Source organism: Cebidichthys violaceus, unplaced genomic scaffold (assembly GCF_023349555.1).
Source record: "Cebidichthys violaceus isolate CVI_PGR_0920_01 unplaced genomic scaffold, fCebVio1.0.p SCAF_6, whole genome shotgun sequence".
NCBI classification, from domain to species: Eukaryota; Metazoa; Chordata; class Actinopteri; order Perciformes; family Stichaeidae; genus Cebidichthys; species Cebidichthys violaceus.
Genome location: NW_027176816.1, coordinates 1,783,595 through 1,805,302, shown reverse-complemented (window position 1 = coordinate 1,805,302; position 21,708 = coordinate 1,783,595). Strand labels below are relative to the sequence as shown.

General features: G+C 41.1%; 4 protein-coding genes across 4 annotated transcripts; 1 reads left to right on the top strand and 3 right to left on the bottom strand.

Moving 5' to 3' along the window:
* Positions 1-2,234: 2,234 nt before the first annotated feature.
* Positions 2,235-8,916, bottom strand: agmat (agmatinase (putative)). The gene is made up of 7 exons (XM_068732709.1): positions 8,581-8,916; positions 6,064-6,266; positions 5,850-5,898; positions 5,078-5,273; positions 3,562-3,741; positions 3,277-3,361; positions 2,235-3,189 (listed from the first exon to the last, which is right to left on the bottom strand). The coding sequence occupies exons 1-7, from the start codon at positions 8,889-8,891 to the stop codon at positions 3,116-3,118; spliced, it is 1,098 nt and encodes a 365-aa protein (XP_068588810.1). The 5' UTR covers positions 8,892-8,916; the 3' UTR covers positions 2,235-3,115.
* Positions 8,917-9,216: 300 nt separating this feature from the next.
* Positions 9,217-11,977, top strand: LOC137889082 (tubulin alpha chain). The gene is made up of 4 exons (XM_068732708.1): positions 9,217-9,326; positions 10,257-10,479; positions 10,572-10,720; positions 10,828-11,977. The coding sequence occupies exons 1-4, from the start codon at positions 9,324-9,326 to the stop codon at positions 11,806-11,808; spliced, it is 1,356 nt and encodes a 451-aa protein (XP_068588809.1). The 5' UTR covers positions 9,217-9,323; the 3' UTR covers positions 11,809-11,977.
* Positions 11,978-12,712: 735 nt separating this feature from the next.
* pink1 (PTEN induced kinase 1) lies at positions 12,713-17,341 on the bottom strand. Its single transcript, XM_068733382.1, has 8 exons — positions 16,904-17,341; positions 16,008-16,274; positions 15,797-15,900; positions 15,508-15,690; positions 15,138-15,301; positions 14,903-15,030; positions 14,354-14,584; positions 12,713-14,133 (listed from the first exon to the last, which is right to left on the bottom strand). The coding sequence occupies exons 1-8, from the start codon at positions 17,258-17,260 to the stop codon at positions 13,849-13,851; spliced, it is 1,719 nt and encodes a 572-aa protein (XP_068589483.1). The 5' UTR covers positions 17,261-17,341; the 3' UTR covers positions 12,713-13,848.
* An 859-nt stretch (positions 17,342-18,200) lies between these two features.
* Positions 18,201-21,332, bottom strand: LOC137889370 (trypsin I-P1-like). The gene is made up of 5 exons (XM_068733205.1): positions 21,263-21,332; positions 20,796-20,949; positions 20,482-20,620; positions 20,092-20,346; positions 18,201-18,806 (listed from the first exon to the last, which is right to left on the bottom strand). Exons 1-5 carry the CDS (start codon positions 21,330-21,332, stop codon positions 18,654-18,656), a joined length of 771 nt encoding a protein of 256 aa, XP_068589306.1. The 3' UTR covers positions 18,201-18,653.
* Between the last annotated feature and the right edge of the window lie 376 nt (positions 21,333-21,708).

The following is a 21,708-nucleotide window of genomic DNA, read 5'->3' as shown; positions in this document are numbered from 1 at the left end:
TTCTTTGTTATTTTTTTTTTTTTTTGATTGGGCAATAAACAAGCCTGTGTTGTACTTACCATGCCCTCAAGACACACATCCCAAAAGACACAAAGTCCTTTCTGGCATTCCTGAAACAGAGTTCCACTCCACTTAAAGTATAACTTAATAAATGACAGGCAAGTCATGTTTTATGGAAATATCCCGGCCGTTTAAGTGCTGTAGCAGACTTTATTAAAAGATATCTTTCTCAGGAGCGCAGTGCTGATACCAGCTCCAGACTTCTGGACTCTCTCTCAAGCTACATACAGTAAACGTCAGCATTAAGTGCCCTCTACTGGAGTTAGAACCGTTACACTGAAGAATAAAATGACTTCTCCATAGAGTTTTAGATTTGGTTTCAGACACTGAAGCAGAAGAAATGATTCTTACTTTTGTTTAAAGTTGGTCTTGACTTCACCAATAATGTTGAGTGCTTGATAACTCCAGCTTGATGATGAGGACACTGCTTCACAAAGGCACAAAATCCACAAAAGTTTCCATTTTAAAGTTTGGATATACAGATATACAGAAAAAGAAATACGTCATTTGGGATTAAACAAAGCAGAATTAATAGATACTATGTATTATTGTGCTGCAATACAGAGCTAGCGATCTGCTTCTACAACAGCTCTTGTCTTTCTGTCAAATGCATGAAAAATAAAATTACCGAATTTGTATGTATGTATATACGTATATATATACGTATCTATATATATATATATATATATATATATATATATATATATATATATATATATATACACTTTGATATTTTGGTCAGGTTTCCTTTTGCCAAAAATATATAATTTATTTTAATGTAAGTTGTAACTATAGACTGTATACAAAGACCAACTATAAAGACAGCTGTTCCATTAATGCTCATACCATAGTACTGATAGGAGACACGGCAACAAGTGTACACAGCAGCACATTAAATGAGTTCTCTGAGCATTCTCAACCCACAAACAGAAGATAATTAACTGCTTACCATGTCGGCCAGTCCATGTCCTAAAATGCTCGTAAAAACTATATCTTCTTCGTGTAGAAAAATACTGAATTTGTTTTCAATTTCACGCGCACGCCTGAACGAGCCACTTCCTTGTTTACATCGCCGTCTGCTGTGATTGGTCCACGAATGAGAGCACGCGGACCAAAATTAATTGGGGTACGTTTGATTCGGTTTACTTTGCGCCGCTGACCCTCCCCTAGCTTGCCACATCCGTTCACACAAAGAGTTAGTAGTAAGAAAAACGTTATCGAAGTGTTTGACTGTTGCTACAATAGTGAATAAGTGTACATGTTTGTACCTACTTTGCCCAGCAACCTATTTAGCGTGCTATTTGCTGAGAAGCATTCAATTCTTGCAGCTAATAAAATAATCGCAGTGGCTACATGGGTACTACTACTATTTCTTCAACCAAACATCTAGTAAGGACGAACGTGTCAATTGTTGACGTTATGACATCCAGCCATACATCAGTGGTTGCTGCAGTCATCACCATGCCAGCTTTGACTTTTACTACGAACCCTTAAACTTTCCTTTCTGACAGCAAGCACACGTTGACCTTTAGCCAGTATATTAACAACGTGCTGCCTGACAGCTACAGGAGACCATACCTGATAAAGATCAATGACTGTTACTTCAGCTGCATTCATCCACATTGGGCCTGTCTGGGAAGAGGTGGTGCAGAAGATGGAGACTCTGTAAATCATCCAGAATTATTCATACTTGCCCTTTATGTTAGTTGAAAAGGTTGGTGTGTGTGTGTGTGTGTGTGTGTGTGTGTGTGTGTTTGTGAATATCCTGTCTTGGAAATGAGAGATGGGTAGCCAGTCACCTGCAGATGGCACCCCATCCATATTTGACGTCGTCAACGGTAAAATGTATTTCCACGATGCTGTAACAAAAGAGGCCCGCAGGCACTTTGTAGAAGACCCTCTCCCTCTCGGTGGGGGGTAAATATCCATCCGTCTTGTTAGTAGTAATGCCGATAAACATTGTATAGGCAGTGTCTTACATGAAGGATGATTAAAACATTGCATTTGAAAGTTGTACACACATCACAGGTGTAAGGCTCTGCACACTATAACTCAAAACCATAAAAATGTTTAAATAGAGAACGCTTCATTCCCTGCTGGACATTTGTCAGGTCATTATGCGTAAAAACTGGGCTTGGGTTTCTGGCACTAAACTGGTTTGAATCCTACTTGAATCAGAATCAGAATCAGCTTTATTGGCCATGTATGTGAATGCATACAAGGAATTTTACTCTGTTTTTTACGTTGCTCTCAATGTACATACACAGAAATTACAAATAAAACAAGGACAATAAACACAAACACAAAACAGGGACTACGTTGTGTCTAATTACACATCTGAGAGGACAAATATGATATGCGGCGCTCCACTAGGCTCCATTCTGGGGACATCTACGTGACATTTTCCTCATGCATCCCTCAAAAATTCATCCAGCAAGTCACTACTTGCTTGTTCATCCATTCTCTACCTTTCACATTTAGGCAATTTTACATCCAGCTCAAAGATGCCAGGGCACTTCTTCCACCAAAATTTCACAAATACATTTTTTGTTTTCTGTTCAGGTTCATCTGGTTCTTTGTCAGTTGAATCAATTGACACATTCGTTTGTGATGTTGACAGGTTAGTCAAACCTTTCACCCCACAGGCAATATTGAAACATTACATAACATAACAAGCATTTTAAGTTCTGAATGTTTTCATGGCACAGTGTGATATAAAATGATGTGACATGGCACTTGAAAGTGAAGTCAAACTTAGTGTGCGCTTAATTCAGTAATTTGTTTTGTCAACATGATCTATAAAAATAGAATTAATATAATTGTGTTGGTACTGTGTGACATAATCATGTCATCTATAGGACCTGAGAGTATTTTTTTTTAAAGAGTATTTTACGTGAAAGATGAAGAGAATATGATGCTTTTTACACGTTGGTGTACATGAATTTGAATTGGTCGTCAATAGTGCATTCAGTAGGACAAGCTGCTCATTTGGCGTTAGTATCTGTATATTCATTATTAACAAGCTACCTGTTCCGTTCTGTGACGTCTTTACTGATCAGAAGTATTTAACTTTTGGGAGAGCGCACAGCATTTCAAAAAGGAGGTTGGCACCAGTCAGTGCAGTGTTCCCTGTTGAGAAAACAACTGTAAATAATGGTCACACTAATACAATACACCAATTTGATGAGAAATTAAAAAAAAAAAAAAAAAAGGTACCTGTGGTGTCGTAGGGGGGAGACACCTCCACAAGATCACACCCAACAAGGTTTAAACCACGGCAGCCCCGAATAATCTCAACTCCCTAAATCCAACCAAGAGAACAAAAATATCTCAGTTTTCATACAGCCGAGAAGATAAATAGGCACAGAGAATTCACTTGTGTTAAAGACAGAACTTCCTACTTGTTTTGAACTACTGGAGTAAATCGTAATATAACAAGGTTGCGTCATCAGATCATGAAAGATAGTTCAGAGGGATTAAAGTCTGTTTCGCCATGGTTACCTGTACGGGGGTAAGCCCTGCTATCTCTGGTGTGCCTGTTCCAGGGGCAAAGCCCGGGTCAAGAGCATCGATGTCGAAACTGAGGTAAACTGGACCGCTGCCCATCTGAGCCCTGACCTCAGCCATCAGAGGTGCGAGGGATTTGAACCAACACTCTTCCACTTGGACCACACGGAAACCCTGCACAGAATGCAAACCAGGGGTTTTTGTTCAACAACAATCGTTCTTTTTTTTTCTTTTTTTTTACATATATAGAACATTATGACTGCACAAAAAATATTTCTCACAGAAGACATTCAGACATGTCGCAGTAGGAAAAACACACAGGTTAATTTTGATGCCTGCTATTGTTTATACTGGCTCACTAGTTTACATGCACATAATATTCCACTATTATATTAAAAAATTACAATATTAGAAATTTGACAAGGGTCATGTAGGCAGACACTGTCAACAGCATATTCCATTAGGATATTTTGAAACACCAAATGGAGCATTTTCCGATTAAGACATGTGAGATATGCCGATAGTGTTCAGGTTTTAGGAGCATTGTTTGGACATACAGTGCATTCAGAATCTACATCTCACTTGGGTTTTTTTTTTAAGGCAATTACAACACACGGCCTCTTTGGGGCAGCTGGGTGACCGTGGCTAAGTGGAGAGCAGGGCTGCCTTTCAATCAGAGGGTCGGCGGTTCGATCCCCCTTGAGCAAGACACTTAACCCCAAAATTGCTCCCGTAGCTGCGTCTACGGTGTTTAGATAGATACTGAATTGTAAGTTGCTTTGGATAAAAGCATCTGCTAAATGACTGTAATGTAATGTAAGCTGGTTGTACAAGTCAAAATGTCTGCCTATCATATATAATAAACATAATCGGGTGTGCTTTTGAGGTCTTGTCTGTCTTTAATTTCATGTTAAATAGACGATAATTATTAGATCAATCATACTTGTCTGCTCATATGTTAATAAACTGGTGCAGATGCAGAAAAAAAAAAGAAAAATGTCATATTAATGCAGCACATTAATCTAGAGCTACAAGCTTAGTCGATTCATCAATTACGTGATCGAAAGCAAATTAACCAACAACTATTTTGATAAACAATTCATCAATTGCTTGTTCCCAGATGCGTTTTTATCATTAATATTTTAGTAAATGTAATATCTTGGGTTTGGGACTGTGGTCAGTCAAAACAAGACATTTGAAGACATTATCTTGGAGACTGGGATGTGGTTGTTGTTGTTTTACAATCAGCAGAGCAATCATTTGTTACAGCCCTGTATTATTCTAATCAGCCCTACTCTCCAGACAGAACCTGTATATCATGATATCTTTTTTCTGTTCCCTTGACAACAAGATGCTTCATGTATTATGTACCATACCAGTGATGACACATAATGGCATTGATGAACTGCTTACTATTACTTTGTCTATGTAATAAAACCAGAATGCTGGCCTTCGTCTAAGGCATTGCCTTATGTTTTCTGCAAGACCTCCAGTATTCTTGCAAAGGTACCTGTGCCCGGTTCCATTCATATGAATCTGCAGAGTAGCCTGAACCGCGCAGGCCGATCTGGACCACTCTCTTGCAGTCCAGTAGCCCTTCCTCCACACAACGTCTGAACGGAGTCCCATGTCCAATCTTCTCCCCCAAGACCACATCACTGGTGTCAGCATGAGCATCCACATGGACCAGACCCACTGGGCCATGCCTGACAAATGATTACAGACCAGACTGAGTGAGGCAAGGAGAACATAGTGTATGAAATGGTTAAGAGGTAGTTCATGTCAAGGGTTCAGATTTCAATTTGGTCTTAGCTTTGTTCAAGATGTTTTAATGGGTATGCCATGTTAAAAACTGCTACTTTACTGGAAATAAAAAAACAAACATTGTCAAAAGTTGGTATTGTGTCTTTAAATATGGTCAGATAATTGCGCGTGTCATTATTATTCATATTTGACCAAAATCAAGATGAAATATAAGAATTAGTTTCAAACTAAATATATATATAGTTTAATTACACATGAAATTTGACTTCTGCATTTTTGTTTTGTTTTGGACTGTTTTCACTATTATTTTTCTTTTCATAGACTAAACGATTAAACAGATTAATTGAAAAAAAAAAATAATAGATATAAAAATAATTGTTAGTTGCTGCCTTTTAAAATGTGTGTTCACCATGAAAACAAGGAAAACAAATCATGTTCAAACTTGTCCAGGCAATGTAATGGTAATCTGATTAAATACATCATGTGTAGCCCCTGACACTGAAGCAAAGCCTACTTACCGCTCAGCAACAGCTTGTAGGATTGGATATGCGATTGTGTGGTCGCCACCTGCAGACACCAACAACGAAAATGAACTTCAGTTTATGGGGATATTTAAATCGTTAAATTGCAGAACATGTTTTAATTAATCTAAAATATTTACTGACGATTTGTCTCGACTGTGAAAACATTACACGTTCTTCTTGTTCCTCTTGTTCCTCTTGGTTCTCTCACCCATAGTCAGAGGAATACAGCCAGTAGCCAGGATCTTTCTGTAGTGGTCCCTGATGCGTTTGCAGGTGTCCTTCAGGTCATACATATTCACATTGACGTCCCCGATATCAGCCACCATCAGGGACTCATAAGGTGCTGCCCTGGTGCCACTGTTGTAAGATCTCAACATTGCAGATTCCACTCTGATATGCCTCGGACCAAACCTGCAGCGGCGGAGGGAAGATCTGGTTCAATGGCAGTGCTGTGAAGCAAACTGGGTCGTTTCGGACGGTTATTATAAGAGATGGATTTGAGTTAGGTCCACCTCAGTGGATACCAAAAAGTACATGTAATACACTTTAACACAAAACACCATTAAAACACACAAAAATACAGTATACAATATACAGTAATGTATACTTGGGCAGGTAGCAGCAGGTTGTATAAATAATAAAAGAGAGCACATCTTACAACATGTAAAAACCCAGTTATTTTTGAATACAATGAATTGTCTTAATTAAGTATAATTAGTCATTATTAATGTACTAAATGTGTGCTATTTTTGATGTACTAACAAGGTTCATCATAAGTGCCACTAAAACTCAAAACACAAGCAAATGAACTTGACTGTACTATTTGGAGACACCATTAAGATTTACCTAAATATACTAAAAGCTACTAAGGAACTTTCATTTCGTGTTGATTTTGGTGCACCCTGTGGACGAAAGCGGTAGTGTTCCAAGCACCGGAGTCGCTTTGGAAAAGCTCTCATTTTACTGCAGCAGGGTCTGACAGTCTGCCACAGGTGACCTTTGGGAGCCTAAATCAAAGGCCAGACGGGAGCAGCTCAAACTCTGAGTGTAGTGGCTGTGAGGAATATCTGCAGTCATGTGTTCAACCTTTCTGTGTACAGCTCTGTCCAATGTATTGTAAAGTTGTTTCTGTGACTTGCCAATCACCTTTTCTGCAATACTAACAATCTTGGAGAGCTTGTATTTGCTCTTTGCACTCAATGCGCTGTGCCAGTCTGGTATGATAAATGATTAAATTAATTCAACCATGCATTCAGTATTCCATTTCAAGCTTCTCAGCTTCCTGATTAAAAAGCGCAAAATCGCAGATTTGCTCTTTAAAAAGATAGAGTTTGATCGATAATTGTGACAAAGTACTGCAAATTGTTTTTCTACAAGCTGGTTATTACGACTGGGAGGATATTACTTGTTTCACTCGGTTTAGTACAGCGACCTAGTCAGCATTGTACTTCAGGAGAAGACCAACAAGGGCTATATCATCAGCATAATTGACCAGGGTAGCGTTGTTGCTGGGAGCAGATTTAAAAAAGAATAATTAATTAATAGATGTGTAAAAATTATAACTAATTAATGTGAATTAATTAATTATTATAAACCCATACATTAGTACAACAAATTGATGGCCCTCCTACACCATGAGCCACCATTAGTTTAACAAACAGAATTTAACAGAAGATTCAAATTTGGACAACATCCAATTTTGGAAAAATAGGGAAAACTTTGAGATTTGATATTAACCAATTAATTAAGGATACACACAAATGATCAAATTCTTTATAAATTAAATAAACGATAAAATAAACAAAGTGAAAGGAGTGTACAGCACAAATTAGAGTCTTGGGTCAGAGACGCAAAGGACGTGAGGGGGGGCACCAATAACAAAGCACCGAGATAAAGTCATAAAACATGGTCGACTCAGCGGTCTGAGTGTCAAGCGTGACCCCTAAGTCCTTATCTGGAGTCTTATCTGCTCTGAGTATGTCCAGTCAGTGACTTTTGGGTTGAGAGAGCATTTCCTGAAAGAAGTTCATGAGTTCAGATTGTGTCATAAGACATTTCACTGACTCTTGGTGAAGACCCTGTTCATTAAAACTCTCTGTCTGAGGGTGGTCAGTTGGACCCAGTTTGTTATTAACAAAGTACATTTACTCGAATACAGTACTTAAGTACAGTTTTTGAGGTAATTTCAGTTTTTTTAGTAACCCTATTTCAATTTTAAGACACTTCTTCAGCACTTTATTTGACAAGGGAATTTTGTATTTACCAAATTACATTCATCTGACAGCAATACGTAGCAACTTGTCTCTGATTTGGATATTGCACAAATCATTGCAGTTTAAATGAGAACCTTTTTTTTGTTTACCTCATTGTACAACCATACAATGGGACACTGATATAAGGCCATTACACGAACCTCCACCTTATCTATGCTATACTGACGCCAAACATACTAGTGCATGCATACTGATCATGCTGACTAGACCCCGCACCCAAGCGCTTTTAAAGTGTTTGCACCCTCTTGGTGTGAGCAAGAACGCAAGATTGTGACATCTGAATGCACAGTTCTTTGATTTAATGCAATTTGCGGATTTGTTTTAAATCTGTCGTATGCGTTATGTGAAATGTGTTTTGTTATCTTTAACTTTATAATAAACTAAATAGTCCAAGCACTTATAGGCTAATTATAGCCAACAGGCAGCTGGAGAGAAAGAACCCTCCCCCCCACCTTGCTCCAGGTCGGTTGGACGTCCCGGTATCAATTGGGACCCCGATAAACGCCGCATCGAGCCCGTCCGCTGTCTCCTGGTACGGTAACTTGGCCATGGTGGGGATCCCCGACACCCGTGCAACAAACTCGGCGCTCGGTGGCACATTGTAACGTTTCCCCGAGCACTCCCTGCGGGGATTTGTGCACAGACCCCGTGTGTCGCTGCAGAGAGCCACAGTCTGGCGGGCCCGTAGAGAGAAGAAGTCCGCTGCGGTCCCATTGTGAACAATAGCGCGAGTTACGTTTAGGTTTCTCCAAAACGAAAACATCGCTGTGAGTTATGAGTGACTTGGCGCTGAATCTGATGTGACTCAGCGAATCTGATGTGACTCAGCGCCAAGTAGGGTCTGCTGCTAGGGTCAGGGACTGCTGCTGACTTAAGCGTTTCATAGCTCGGAACATTCTGAATTAGCCGTGCAGGAGATGACCAAACGTGCACTGGACTGCTGGACCAAATCATCAACATATATGGGGTCAAAGTCGCATCTCAACCACAGCATCTTTGGTTGTTCTGGTTGTGGACGTGAAACAGTTACTGCGGCAGGAGGAGAAGGTGAGGGTTCACATGCGCACTTCACCTGTCCTCCTCCAGAGGCAGCGTGTGCGTCAGCATCAGCAGATCCGCTTCAGACACCGCGCAGCTCAGACGCAAACACTCCTCAGACTTGTCTCATTACATTGCATAATAGCGACAAGCCATCATGGTAAGTGCGATTTTAAATATCATTTCTAACATTTTTATTCCCAGATGTATTGTTTATCGATTGTAGTCTAAGCTACATCAAAATAGATGGGGAGGAAAATCGGTCGTCTACGAGATTTCTCCAAATGTACCCTTTATTGTCCCGACATATTCTACAACCCATAATGACTATAAATCGTTTCATTGTGAATATTCTTGCTATACGGCAAAAAAATAACATAAAATAACCGAGGGTTTCACGTGTGCATTCCTGCACAACAAACACCTAATCCTCAATCCACATAACTCGTCTAACTCGTCTTAGACAGCATTGGTTTCACACTAACGTACCAGTTTGTGTAGTGTTTATATCACAGCTTTTATATAAATATATGTTACATCAATTCACCTGTCCTGGTTCTGGAGATTACTTCATGTGAAACGATAAATCTCTTTGGCTGTCTTTGTGTCACGTAAAATGAAGCCACCTTTAAAAATCCGATCTCTATTTTGTATATATTCTAGAATAAAATAAAATAGAAATGAAAAATGACACGTAAATGTTATTGGGAGTGTGGCTTTTTGAGGAGACAGCTCTGCATCGTGTCTGACCTAGATAATCCTCTCCCCACTGTAATCCTAGGCCGTCTCATGTCGCAGCAGAAAATGGATGTTCTCGTGTGAAACAAATTATAGACTGAACCCCAGTCAGACAGGATATCATATAATAGACTCTGGTGTAACAATAAAAGACTTTAATGCAATGAGGGAAGAATTATTCAAAGCATTTTGTGCTGATCTGTAGCGTCCATTTAAAGGTTCTCTCAAAGACAATCCTCCATTTTAATTAGCAGCAATGGTTGTGGTTTCCTGTGTAAGCACTGCAAGATTCAATATTATTTATTATTATAATTTATTTATTAATCCAAATCTTCTTTCTCCCCACCCCCAGCGTGAGTGCATCTCCATCCACGTCGGTCAGGCTGGTGTCCAGATTGGCAATGCCTGCTGGGAGCTTTACTGCCTGGAACATGGCATCCAGCCGGATGGACAAATGCCAAGTGACAAAGCCATCGGAGGAGGAGACGACTCCTTCAACACCTTCTTCAGTGAGACCGGAGCTGGAAAGCACGTCCCCAGGGCTGTTTTTGTGGATCTGGAGCCCACCGTCATCGGTAAACACTCACGAAATATAGAAAACACAGTTGTGTCGTGATTGAATTTAGTCAAACCCTCGATTCATTTCTGATTGGATCTGTCTCTTTAGATGAAGTGCGCACTGGTACCTACCGCCAGCTGTTCCACCCTGAGCAGCTGATCACTGGCAAGGAGGATGCTGCCAACAACTACGCCCGTGGACACTACACCATCGGCAAAGAGATCATCGACATAGTGCTGGACAGGGTCCGCAAACTGGTGGGTAACATGATATCAGGAAGGATCCATATTTGATTTAAAATATTTAATTAAAAGACATAACTGTATCTCATATGTAATCACTGTCTCTCCCGCGCTTCCTTCAGTCGGACCAGTGCACCGGCCTTCAGGGCTTCCTGGTTTTCCACAGCTTCGGAGGTGGCACCGGCTCTGGTTTCACCTCTCTGCTGATGGAGCGTCTGTCTGTCGACTACGGCAAGAAGTCCAAGCTGGAGTTCTCCATCTACCCAGCTCCCCAGGTGTCCACCGCTGTGGTGGAGCCCTACAACTCCATCCTGACCACCCACACCACCCTGGAGCACTCTGACTGCGCCTTCATGGTGGATAACGAGGCCATCTACGATATCTGCCGCAGGAACCTCGATATCGAGCGTCCCACTTACACCAACCTGAACAGGCTGATCAGTCAGATCGTGTCCTCCATCACTGCTTCCCTTCGTTTCGATGGCGCCCTCAATGTCGATCTGACAGAGTTCCAGACCAACTTGGTGCCATATCCCCGTATCCACTTCCCTCTGGCCACCTATGCTCCCGTCATCTCCGCTGAGAAAGCTTACCACGAGCAGCTCTCAGTGTCAGAAATCACCAACGCCTGCTTTGAACCAGCCAATCAGATGGTGAAATGCGACCCTCGCCACGGTAAATACATGGCATGTTGCCTTTTGTATCGTGGTGATGTGGTGCCCAAAGATGTGAATGCTGCCATCGCCACCATCAAAACCAAGCGCTCCATCCAGTTCGTGGACTGGTGCCCCACTGGTTTCAAGGTTGGCATCAACTACCAGCCGCCCACTGTAGTTCCTGGTGGAGACCTGGCCAAGGTCCAGAGGGCCGTGTGCATGCTGAGCAACACCACCGCTATTGCAGAGGCCTGGGCTCGGCTTGACCACAAGTTTGACCTGATGTACGCTAAGCGTGCCTTTGTTCACTGGTATGTGGGTGAGGGTATGGAGGAGGGAGAGTTCTCCGAGGCCAGAGAGGACATGGCAGCTCTGGAGAAGGATTACGAGGAGGTTGGAGTCGACTCTATTGAGGGTGAGGGAGAGGAAGAGGGAGAGGAATATTAAAAGGAACATAAAAGCACCAGTTAAACACAAAATAAATGATTTAATTTGTTCTTAAGCACATTCCAAACAGTGTCTATTGTCTATTCATTACCAGCTTGCGTATGTTCAGAGTCAAAGTCATTAAAATGTCAGTTTGGCTCTGTCCTAAATAAAGTTTCTGTAAAGCAAAGTTGTTTTGTGTTATTTATTATACCTTCTTTTTACTTAATATTTTTGTGAATACTGACAAGAAACGATTAGTTGCAGGTGGTTTGTCCTTCATAATATTGAAATACTTCGGATGTCATCCGATGTGAAAATTGTAGTTTTAAGTTTGAGATGTAGCTGTGCAGAAAAAACAACAACGCCGTAGTACATTGCATGTCAAGTTGTGCAGTACAGTCATTTCGTGCACCTATTAAACACTATAAACAAAATAAATTCCAATCATCTTTTTCACCTATAAAACAATATGACCAGTATGTGTGCTAGTACCAACTCATTTCAACAAATAATATGACATCCATCCATCTATCTGCGGCTTTCACTGGCCCAGAGCTAGAGACTTGACAGAGCTAAGATAAAACGTTAGCTTGCTCACAACAGTATGGTGATCAAACCTAATTCTCCCCAATGTCATAACCCGCCTGCCTATCCTGACATACTTAACGATACATAAACCAGATACTCTTGAAATTACATTTAATCTCAACATTAAATGTGCTAAAAAACCTGTCAACATATCTGAGCTATTGCTTCCCTTTGCCAGATGACCGCTGACCCCCCCCCCCTCCCATCTATTGCTAAAACATCTTATTGTTTAGCCACCGACTTTTTAAAATTGATAACTGTATGTAAATTCACTTGACTCTCAGAGATGTAAACCTAGAAACAAGAAGAAGAATTTGCACAATCCATTCATACGTCTTTTCAGACAGGTACTTTTATTCTGAAACAACAGAAATGTATCTAAAATATTTTTCACCATCTTCAGTATGAAAACTTACACACCCTGTGTATCGTATCCCTCACTGTCCACATGAGAATGATCGTTATTGTGCCCGTCATGGTGCCAAATGCGTAGGCTTGCTGTGCCTTGTTTTGAGAACAGATGATAGTTAAAGAGTGAAGGGTTAAAACATTATTCAAATCATCATTCTTTGTATATATAATTTACTAGAATACACAGTCATAAGCTGGCAACAAACACCAGTAAACCATAATAATGGCTCTGAGCAAGTGCAAACATGGACATAAAGTGCAAACCACAGAAACAATCAAAATCACATCCTTAAAGTCGCTCAATAATCTGCATGATCCATGCATCTACCATTATTATTACAATAACTATGTAGTAACATGTTGGGGTGTTTTTTCATGCATTTTAAATAGGAAATGAACAGATTGTTAGGGCCACAGACACCCAATCAGTTTTGAGCTGACAGTTTGACGGACAAACATGTTACCTGTGAATATGTAAAAATGAATGTTGCCCTACACAGTAGAGTCTAAAGTATGCACTTTTTATTCTAATTTAAATGATCTGCTTTTGCCTTTATCAGTCCGAAACCTCAACACAGACCAAGTTGAATCAAACACACAGGGAACAACAACTGCAGCAAATATCTAAAGTGCATTAGAGCTTGTAAAAGAAAACATTCACTCTCATAAAAGAACTACTAGCAGCCATTGGTACCGTCCATCTCTGGGCCAATTTAGTTCTTTGGTGCTCACAATAACTGTTGAAAAGATAGAAGAGACAACAAGGTCCTTTCTCCAAACACAATTCTAAATGAAGGTCAGAAATTTAAGAAAACACAACCATTTCATAATTCACAATAACTGCTGGAATACACTGACAGCCACAGATGACGTGCAACAGTGTACGAGTACAGTGTCAGCGGAGTTTTCCTAAACAGACACTAGATTTAAAGGCCAAGACTATATACTGCATATATCACAAACAAAGATGAGTAACTGAAAATCAAAGCAAGTTTCAGCTTCATAGTCTATTCATATCAATGACTCCTAAGCTGTGTGTCTGAATGAATGGGAGTGGATCTATGCAGACAGAATGCAGGCCTGATGCTGCTCCCGCCCATACAGGAGGAAGCCCACAGCGGTGCGCAGGTCCTCCAGGTCCAGGTTAGACAGGAAGCTCCTCTGAAGCTCCGCCTCCACCATGTTGCCACTGGGTCCGCCGCAGCCCTTCAGGAGAACCACAGCAGACTGGCACAGCAGCCAATCGGCCAGCTTCCTCATGCCGACGCTGTCGTGGTTGGCCAGGGCCTTCCGTCCCCACAGGCTAAGATGTAGCATGTTAGCTGCCACACGGGCACTGGGGCGCTGCAGAGGGACAATTAACATATAGAAGCATTAAAGCAGGGCGGTATCTGAATCAGAATACATTTTTATTTGAATAGCATTTGGTTGTTAAATATTCCTTTTTTTTTTTTCTTACAGACTTTCTGGCAAATAGAAAAAAAATATATAAAGTATATATATATATATATATATATATATATATATATATATATATATATATATATATATATATATATATTACCTTGCTTGGGCTCCTCCTGAGGAGGAATCGGATCACTAACTGCACATCAGCTGAAACGGCGGAGGGCAGAGGAGGAAGCTGCTTCTCCTGGTAGCTCCTGCTCTCCAGTCCCACTGCTCGATAGAACGGGTTAGGCTGGCCGAATATCTCATAGGAGATGGCCCCCACCGCCCAGGCATCCGCCTTGCTGTAGTCAATCACCACACCGCACCCTGGAGCTGCAGTGACCACCTTTGGGCAGACGCATCACGATAGGAATTGAACATGTGATTATTCAAGAAAAGCAATATTACGATGAACTGTAATGACTCGTATTATTGTACAAGTGGTTGTTTTTCTTGGTGTGTCAAACTTTTGTCTTATGTTTGTTCCTTTTGTGTGTTTTCAAAACATATTATAAATGATCTTTGCTGGTTAATGGCCTTGCATAGCTCGACAAGCTATTGCTCTCCACCGTGCGTCCGTTGCCAAACTGCATGCGCACACTTTTGTACATCGACCATTGTGTACAAACTGTGAAAGGTTCTATGGAGAGCTACTTAAGCCTACCTCGGGGGCCATGAGAGAGGCATTCCCTCCTCTGTTGACCCATATGCTGTTGAATGGCAGCTGTAGATTAGAGTCACTCTGGGACAGGCAGCAGCCAAAGTCAGTAATCACTAAACGAGGGCATCCATCTGCATAAATGGAAAATCAATTTTAAAATGTTAACATAGAACTGATGGAATCAGATCTCTAATTGAATGTCTGGATTGTTCTCTTAATGACTTAATGTCGATCTGACCCGAGTCGAACTCCAACAGCACGTTGTCCGATTTGAGATCCCTGTGAGCAACACCCTGTCTGCACAGGTGGTCGACCCCCTCGAGGAGCTGCAGCACCATCAGAGAGCCCTGCCTGCGGCCCGGTGTGGACACTTCCAGGTACTGACGCAGTGTGGAGGGGTAGCTGTAGCACGGGACAAGAAGACAGCGTATCAGTCCTACTCAACTGCAAGCCTCAGGTTTTCTTACACACACCTCTTAAAGATGTAATCCTGTAAGACTTTCATGAAATCAAAGCCACTATTTGATACCGTTCATGGTCTGCATATAATTAGCAATAGTAATAATAAACAAAATCACTGTGAGAGGGTGAAAGATGGCAGGTCTTACTTCTTCATGACGAGGAAAAGAGTGCGATTGTTGCCCAAACCAGCAGGGTTAAGCCGGGCCGGCAGCACATCTGGATACTCTTCTTGGGCACCTGGTAGCAACGGGACGTCCGCTGTGAAAGCCCGGTGGACTCTGATCACATTCGGGTGTGCCGACACTCTTTTGGGCAGGACTCCAAAATGTCTGCATGGAGAGAGATCACAGCAGGTCAGCATTCCTTCCTGCACCCTGTTCAAGACTTGCAGAACTAGGAATGACAAACAAAAAGCACTGAAGGTGTTACATGTACCCATCCAGAGTGATTTCTTCTTTGTCCAGCTTTAGGGCCAGGGGGCCTGCAGGCACCAGCTCCTGTGACATGGATTTTAATATCGCCTCACTTGACGACCCTGCCTGCAAAGAAATGGCATCAAAAAATACCTGTCAGTGCCGATTTGCTCCTGTCATCTGTTTGCCTAACACCTAACATTGTGGGGGGGGAGAAAGTGTAGAATACAGACCCCAAAGTTCCACATCATCTTGATAGCCATAGGGAAGGTTCTAAGCGAGCAGCATGTCAGAGACCGAGTCGTCTCCTCTTCATCTTCTCCCAGCTGGACCAGGGAGCCCTCATCGTTACTCTCCTGAGGGGCAAACCGAGCCGCAGCCTCGTACACGGCAGCATTGGAGCCTTTCCCAATCTGACTCCCAATAATGTAATCCTCCAGTTTATATCCAGAGGTGCACGGCTTGAATGGGCTCTGGAATCTTTTCTTCCTGAACACCGCCTGCAAATGGGGAGAAATATTTAGCAGGAAAAATAAGAAGATACAGAAAGGTAGATGTGTGCACATTCCATCCTACGGCCAGTTGAAGGATGGATTAAACCTCCTGAACGTTATTTGGAAAAGTATTAGATAAATTATGGGATTTAAATCAATACCCAAACACCAAGTAAAGTGGAAAGATTTTCTTTTTTCAGTCCAATAAAGTTTTTGGAGCTTTAACACAGAAATAGAGAAAATAAAGAAAGCTTTAGATGTTATCGAAGGCGTTTACAAACTTAACCACATCAACTGGCAGTGACTTCAAAAGCATCACACTACTAGTAGTACCAGTAATAGTGGTACCAGTACTAGTAGTACCAGTAATAGTAGTACCAGTAATAGTAGTACCAGTAGTAACAGTAGTAGGCAATTAGTGCAAAGCAGGTGGACAACTTTGTGAACAACAATGTATATTTTTTACAATTTGATCTTATGTTTTGAATGTAAAATCTTAATCAGCAAGAAAAAAAAACAGTAAAGTTGTTGTCAGTTAAACGTAGTGGATTAGAAGTTTACCAAGTAAATTAACGTTACAAGTACTCACAAACTACTTTAGCACAGTATAGTGTTACTTAAGAGGAACAGCATACCTGGATCTCATCACATGTCGCCGCACTCCTGCTGTCATCTTCAAGCTGTTGTTCGATGAGCCCCACGCCGAGACCGAAAGCCAAAAACACGGCCCTGTTCCGCGGGGACCCGCCGCCAAACCGTCTCCTGAAACCGGCGGACTGAAGCTGGGCGGCCAGGCCCTTCAGAGAGGTGCGGAAATAGCGGTACCGAGACGGCAGGAAAGCCTGAGGCTGAACGGTGCGGGCCGACGGGCCTACACGAAAACGGTCAGCTCGGAGCTTTGCTGCGAACCGGCCACCCGATTTGAGGAGACCCAGCTGAAAGACCGACCGGCCCAACTCGAGCCCCCGGCTAATAGCGTGTTTCACAGACATAATTCACCCGGAGGGCCAAAAAGGCTGTGCTCCGCTTGTGTCAGGCTGTCCTCGGGTACCTCAGGCAAGGACAGTGTTATGGTAAACAAAATAGCGTGCTACTGAGCATGCGCGAGAATGACAGGCGACGAGTGCTGCTGGGATGACGTGTTTTTGTAGGCCAATCCGAAAGAAACGAAATCCGACACGGAAAACTGCAGTTTAATGGTCATTCAAGTCGAAATTTAAGGCGAATTTGCCGTCTGCTAATTGATTTTTGTACCAAACAGACATACATGTAGTGCAATGGCTAGATTATGTACACACTTATCATCCATCAATAATGGTGAAACATGTGAAGTATGCACAACTTGTAGTAAAAGAGGTAAGTTACACTTCCACATTAGTACATATTGGTATAGTCAATTATAGATAAGCTGTGATCAGTGTTAATGGACAGAAAGCCACATCAGTGTGCAATTCTGAGCTCTGCTTTAGAACAACTAATCTACATAAACAGCTGAGCCATTGTTTTGGACAAGATACCAGTTGTTTTTTTTACTTGTTTCCAAAATAAATCAACGGGAAAAAACGCAGTAGTCTATCAGCAATGTTGAAGTATTGTCTATGTCATAAATGCATGGACAGCTTTATGAAATTCAATCAGAAGAAATAATGACTTACTGGTGATGCCCGTTCCTTTTTCTTTGCCATGAGGGATGCTCTTACTTTGAACTCTGTTGGCCTTTTAGTGCTCATGATAAAGTATTTTGAACCAGTTGTCTTCTTGAAGGCTTTTGTTTAGACATAATGCTGCGGATGCAGTATGTGAGAATGTAATTCATTGACTGTTTTGATTCTTGTGATGCGGTGCAAGAGATTCATCATCTTAACATAAGAGAAACAACTCATCTTTATTGTCACTGTGGATGCTTTACTCATTGAGTCAGTGCTTGTAGTAACTTTAGAAAAGGACCCAGGACTTTTGGTATGTATTGAAAAAAAATTCAATAAATTAGGCTGGGTGTTAATTCAACATTGTCAATAAGTTTAACCACATTGCCCAGCTCTATTGATTAAGCTGCTTCAACATATGTGCTACAACCACTACAATACTACTAATAATAACAATAATAATTATTTCTCTGTCTTATTTCTCTATCAGAACAATGGACGAAAAATCAATGAATTGCAAGCATATCAACACATTTCTCGGAAACCTGGAAATACCAAAAAATTACTTATAAGCGTGGCTCTATATAACATATCCTAACAGTATGAATTGCAATTAAACTAAGTGTGTAATATTGACAATTACTACTAAACACAGAGAGAGTAATTTGTGACAAAATAGGCCATTAAACTATAATGTTGTGAATCAGTTTGTTTTAAAATTGATTGTGGCAATTGTTCATTATGTTTGATATTCGATCATCATCTCGATCCATTTGACGTAATTCCCCACTTTGGTGTAGACTCCAGGGAAGTATGGGTTTGCGCAGCTGATACCCCAGGAGACAATGCCCTCCAATTTGCCATTGCAAATAAGGGGACCACCAGAGTCACCCTGTGGATCACAAAGACAAATTAGAGATGACGAACAAATTAAACTAAAATTGTTCCTGAAATAGGACACAAGCAACAATGAAAAAAGGGATCATGTTAGCGGTGACAACATGCACTACACAGCAGTGGTGACAGAATTATTTTACTGAAAGGTTCTCTATACTACAATCAGAGCATTAATATAGCAGCAAACAACTATTGGCAATGTAAAGATATAGTGGCGTAATAGCGTACTTAGCAGAGAATGAAGTCACATCCCATCTGCATGTGTTGTAATCTGAGCTTTGTTTATGTAGTATATCATATGCCTGCCTACTGCTATAAGACTGTACAATAAATCACCTCGGGCCAAATCAAATCGTTAAACCTCTGCACTACTGTTTATTTAGTTGATTTAATATTATTCTGTTCTATTCACTGTGTATATAGTGTGCATTTTTCATATAACATCTTTACTATATTATAACTGTATATATTGTGACGTGTATTTTTCTTGTATTTTTCTTTTTCTTTTTATATAATATTAAGATTTTTGACCTGTGACCTATTGCTGCTCTGTAACCTATTGCTGCTTGTAACAAAATAATTTCCCCTCGCGGGATCAATAAAGTTAGTATCTATCTATCTATCTATCTATCTATCTATATTTGTTGATTATATTGTGTGTTAATAATGTGAATCTGCAAAGTAATTAAAGCTGTCAAATAAATGTAGTGACATACAAAGTATGTGCCTCAGAGTTGCATTGAAGTAGAAGGTATAAAGTAGCATCAAAATGTAATGCTGCGGTGACACGGCAGCAATTCTGCTATTTACACCAGGCCGAGTTGAATATGCTACTTAATTTAGCAAGTCAGCTAACAGAAAGGCTTTCTGCCAAAAATCTCTTTGTGGCAGAAAACTTTAGTAGTCATAGTAATAGTGACTACGGACACCTGGTTGCTTGTCTTTGCCCTGCTATAACACCTGGGTGCAAATGCCACATTGTCTATTGCTCCTTGGTGTAAATAGTATTATTGGCTTCTGACTGCTTATAGCATCAAAACTGTGCTTAAGTACAGTACAGTAAATGTACCACGGCTACGCGAGGCATCATGATACTACATTGTACTGCACTAATTAAAACATGCAACGCAGAAGCATACAATACACAGCATGCGGAGCAATACAAATAAAACAATATGTAATATTCAAGACAACATTATGCAACATTGTTAGGCAACAGTGAAAGCATTTAACACAAGCGCCCAATCCACAGACCATGCAACAGAAATTAAATTCTGTACCTGGCAGGAATCTTTGCCACCCCATCGAGATCCAGCACACAACATGTTTGAAGTGATCATCCCCCAGTAATAATAACGGCAGTAAGGTATAAGGCTCACGTCCACAGAACGTAGCGTAGGAGAGAGGTAGTTATTGTAAATCTGTGTCACACCCCAGCCGCTGACCGTGCAGACGTCACCGTAACCTACAGGACGGCTATCAACTGGCAGATCAGCTGGCTGGACATTGGCATTCAGCTGTGCTGGTCTATCCAGCTGTAACACAAATTCAAGTTTAGACTTACATATGCTGACCAAGCAATGACATTATTCATCAATTACGAACACGAGTGGAAAGGGTGTGCATGTGTCAAGAGCCCCAATATTTCAGGCTGGCTCTCCTATGCTTGCCTTGATGAGCATGATGTCGTTGTTGAATGTCCTGTAGTTATAGTTGTTGAAAAATATCTGTAAAACGTCAAAAACCTGTTCATATCCTTCCTGACTATTCAGGTTGTGTTCACTCAGCACCACCTTCATCTGACTTGCCCTAATGACGAAAAACAGACATAAGGTGATTCAGTGTGGACCCTTTAACTGTAAAATACAGTAAAATGCCAATTTAACATCTTCACTGCAGCAATGCTTCCCTCATTGTATGTTAACATTCAACTATTTTAAGATTTAAAAACATCAGCGTGTCCCTGTCTGGTGTCAGTACTCACGGTCTCCAGCAGTGGGCAGCAGAGACCACCCACTGAGGGTGCACCAAGGTTCCTCCACAGTAGTGCTGTCCAGCGGAGGTCTGCAAGGATGCCTGATATTTGATAGAGTAGGGCTCGACCTCCTGTCCCCCAATAATTCTCTGTGCAAATGTCTCTGAAGACAGTGAGAACAGGTGTCCTGTGAGTTCTTTTCGTTTACAAAATATGTCAGATTGATTTCATGTTTAATGCTCTGTGCTCTTGATACTCTTAAAGAGAGGTTGGGGGCAGTCTCAAAGCCACGTTGGCAGAGTTTTAGTATATCCATTACTCTTGATATAGGATAAGTATACAATTCCTTTTTTTTCACCCTGACGTCAGCCAGTGTTCTGTAAATGCCCCTTTCAACGTGGTTCTACATTTTGAGCAGGATTTCATACCTATTATTATGCACTCAGGTATAAACATTTTGTGATTGAGGAACTTACCTGACACAGAGACGGCCAAAAACAACAGCACAGTTGAGCTTTGCAGCAGAGCCATGTTTTTACTTATCATCTGTAATGCGGAGACATTTTTAAAAGCACCTTATACACAGTGTATGAGTGCCAAATGAATTACTTTGACAATCCTGATCTAATCCATTACATTACAGTCATTTAGCAGACGCTTTTATCCAAAGCGACTTACAATTCAGTATCTATCTACACACCATAGGGAGCAATTTTTTGGGGTTAAGTGTCTTGCTCAAGGACATGAGCCAGGGATCAAACCGCCGACCCTCTGATTGAAAGGCTGCCCTGCTCTCCACTCATCCACGGTCACCCATTCCAATTGTGTTTGTGTAAAATAAAAGAAACAAATAGTCACTAATTATGGTTAGGCTATACACATGTACAACTTTCTTGCCTTATTTCCTCTCAGTTGATCCTCG

What these genes read in the sequence shown, in the direction of transcription:
- agmat (XM_068732709.1), bottom strand. Translation starts at nt 8,891, where the DNA reads ATGTTTTCGTTTTGGAGAAACCTAAACGTAACTCGCGCTATTGTTCAC. An exon ending in TCCAACCGACCTGGAGCAAG is followed by an intron (nt 6,267 to 8,580) that starts GTGGGGGGGAGG and finishes CCGCCGCTGCAG; the next exon opens with GTTTGGTCCGAGGCATATCA. An exon ending in ATGAATGGAACCGGGCACAG is followed by an intron (nt 3,742 to 5,077) that starts GTACCTTTGCAA and finishes CATTCTGTGCAG; the next exon opens with GGTTTCCGTGTGGTCCAAGT.
- LOC137889082 (XM_068732708.1), top strand. An exon ending in TCTGGAGCCCACCGTCATCG is followed by an intron (nt 10,480 to 10,571) that starts GTAAACACTCAC and finishes CTGTCTCTTTAG; the next exon opens with ATGAAGTGCGCACTGGTACC. An exon ending in TGGACAGGGTCCGCAAACTG is followed by an intron (nt 10,721 to 10,827) that starts GTGGGTAACATG and finishes CGCTTCCTTCAG; the next exon opens with TCGGACCAGTGCACCGGCCT.
- pink1 (XM_068733382.1), bottom strand. Translation starts at nt 17,260, where the DNA reads ATGTCTGTGAAACACGCTATTAGCCGGGGGCTCGAGTTGGGCCGGTCG. An exon ending in CGACATGTGATGAGATCCAG is followed by an intron (nt 16,275 to 16,903) that starts GTATGCTGTTCC and finishes CCCCATTTGCAG; the next exon opens with GCGGTGTTCAGGAAGAAAAG. An exon ending in GCTGTTGGAGTTCGACTCGG is followed by an intron (nt 15,031 to 15,137) that starts GTCAGATCGACA and finishes CCATTTATGCAG; the next exon opens with ATGGATGCCCTCGTTTAGTG.
- LOC137889370 (XM_068733205.1), bottom strand. Translation starts at nt 21,332, where the DNA reads ATGATAAGTAAAAACATGGCTCTGCTGCAAAGCTCAACTGTGCTGTTG. An exon ending in TTTGGCCGTCTCTGTGTCAG is followed by an intron (nt 20,950 to 21,262) that starts GTAAGTTCCTCA and finishes CACTGTCTTCAG; the next exon opens with AGACATTTGCACAGAGAATT. An exon ending in GCTGCCCACTGCTGGAGACC is followed by an intron (nt 20,621 to 20,795) that starts GTGAGTACTGAC and finishes TTTCGTCATTAG; the next exon opens with GGCAAGTCAGATGAAGGTGG.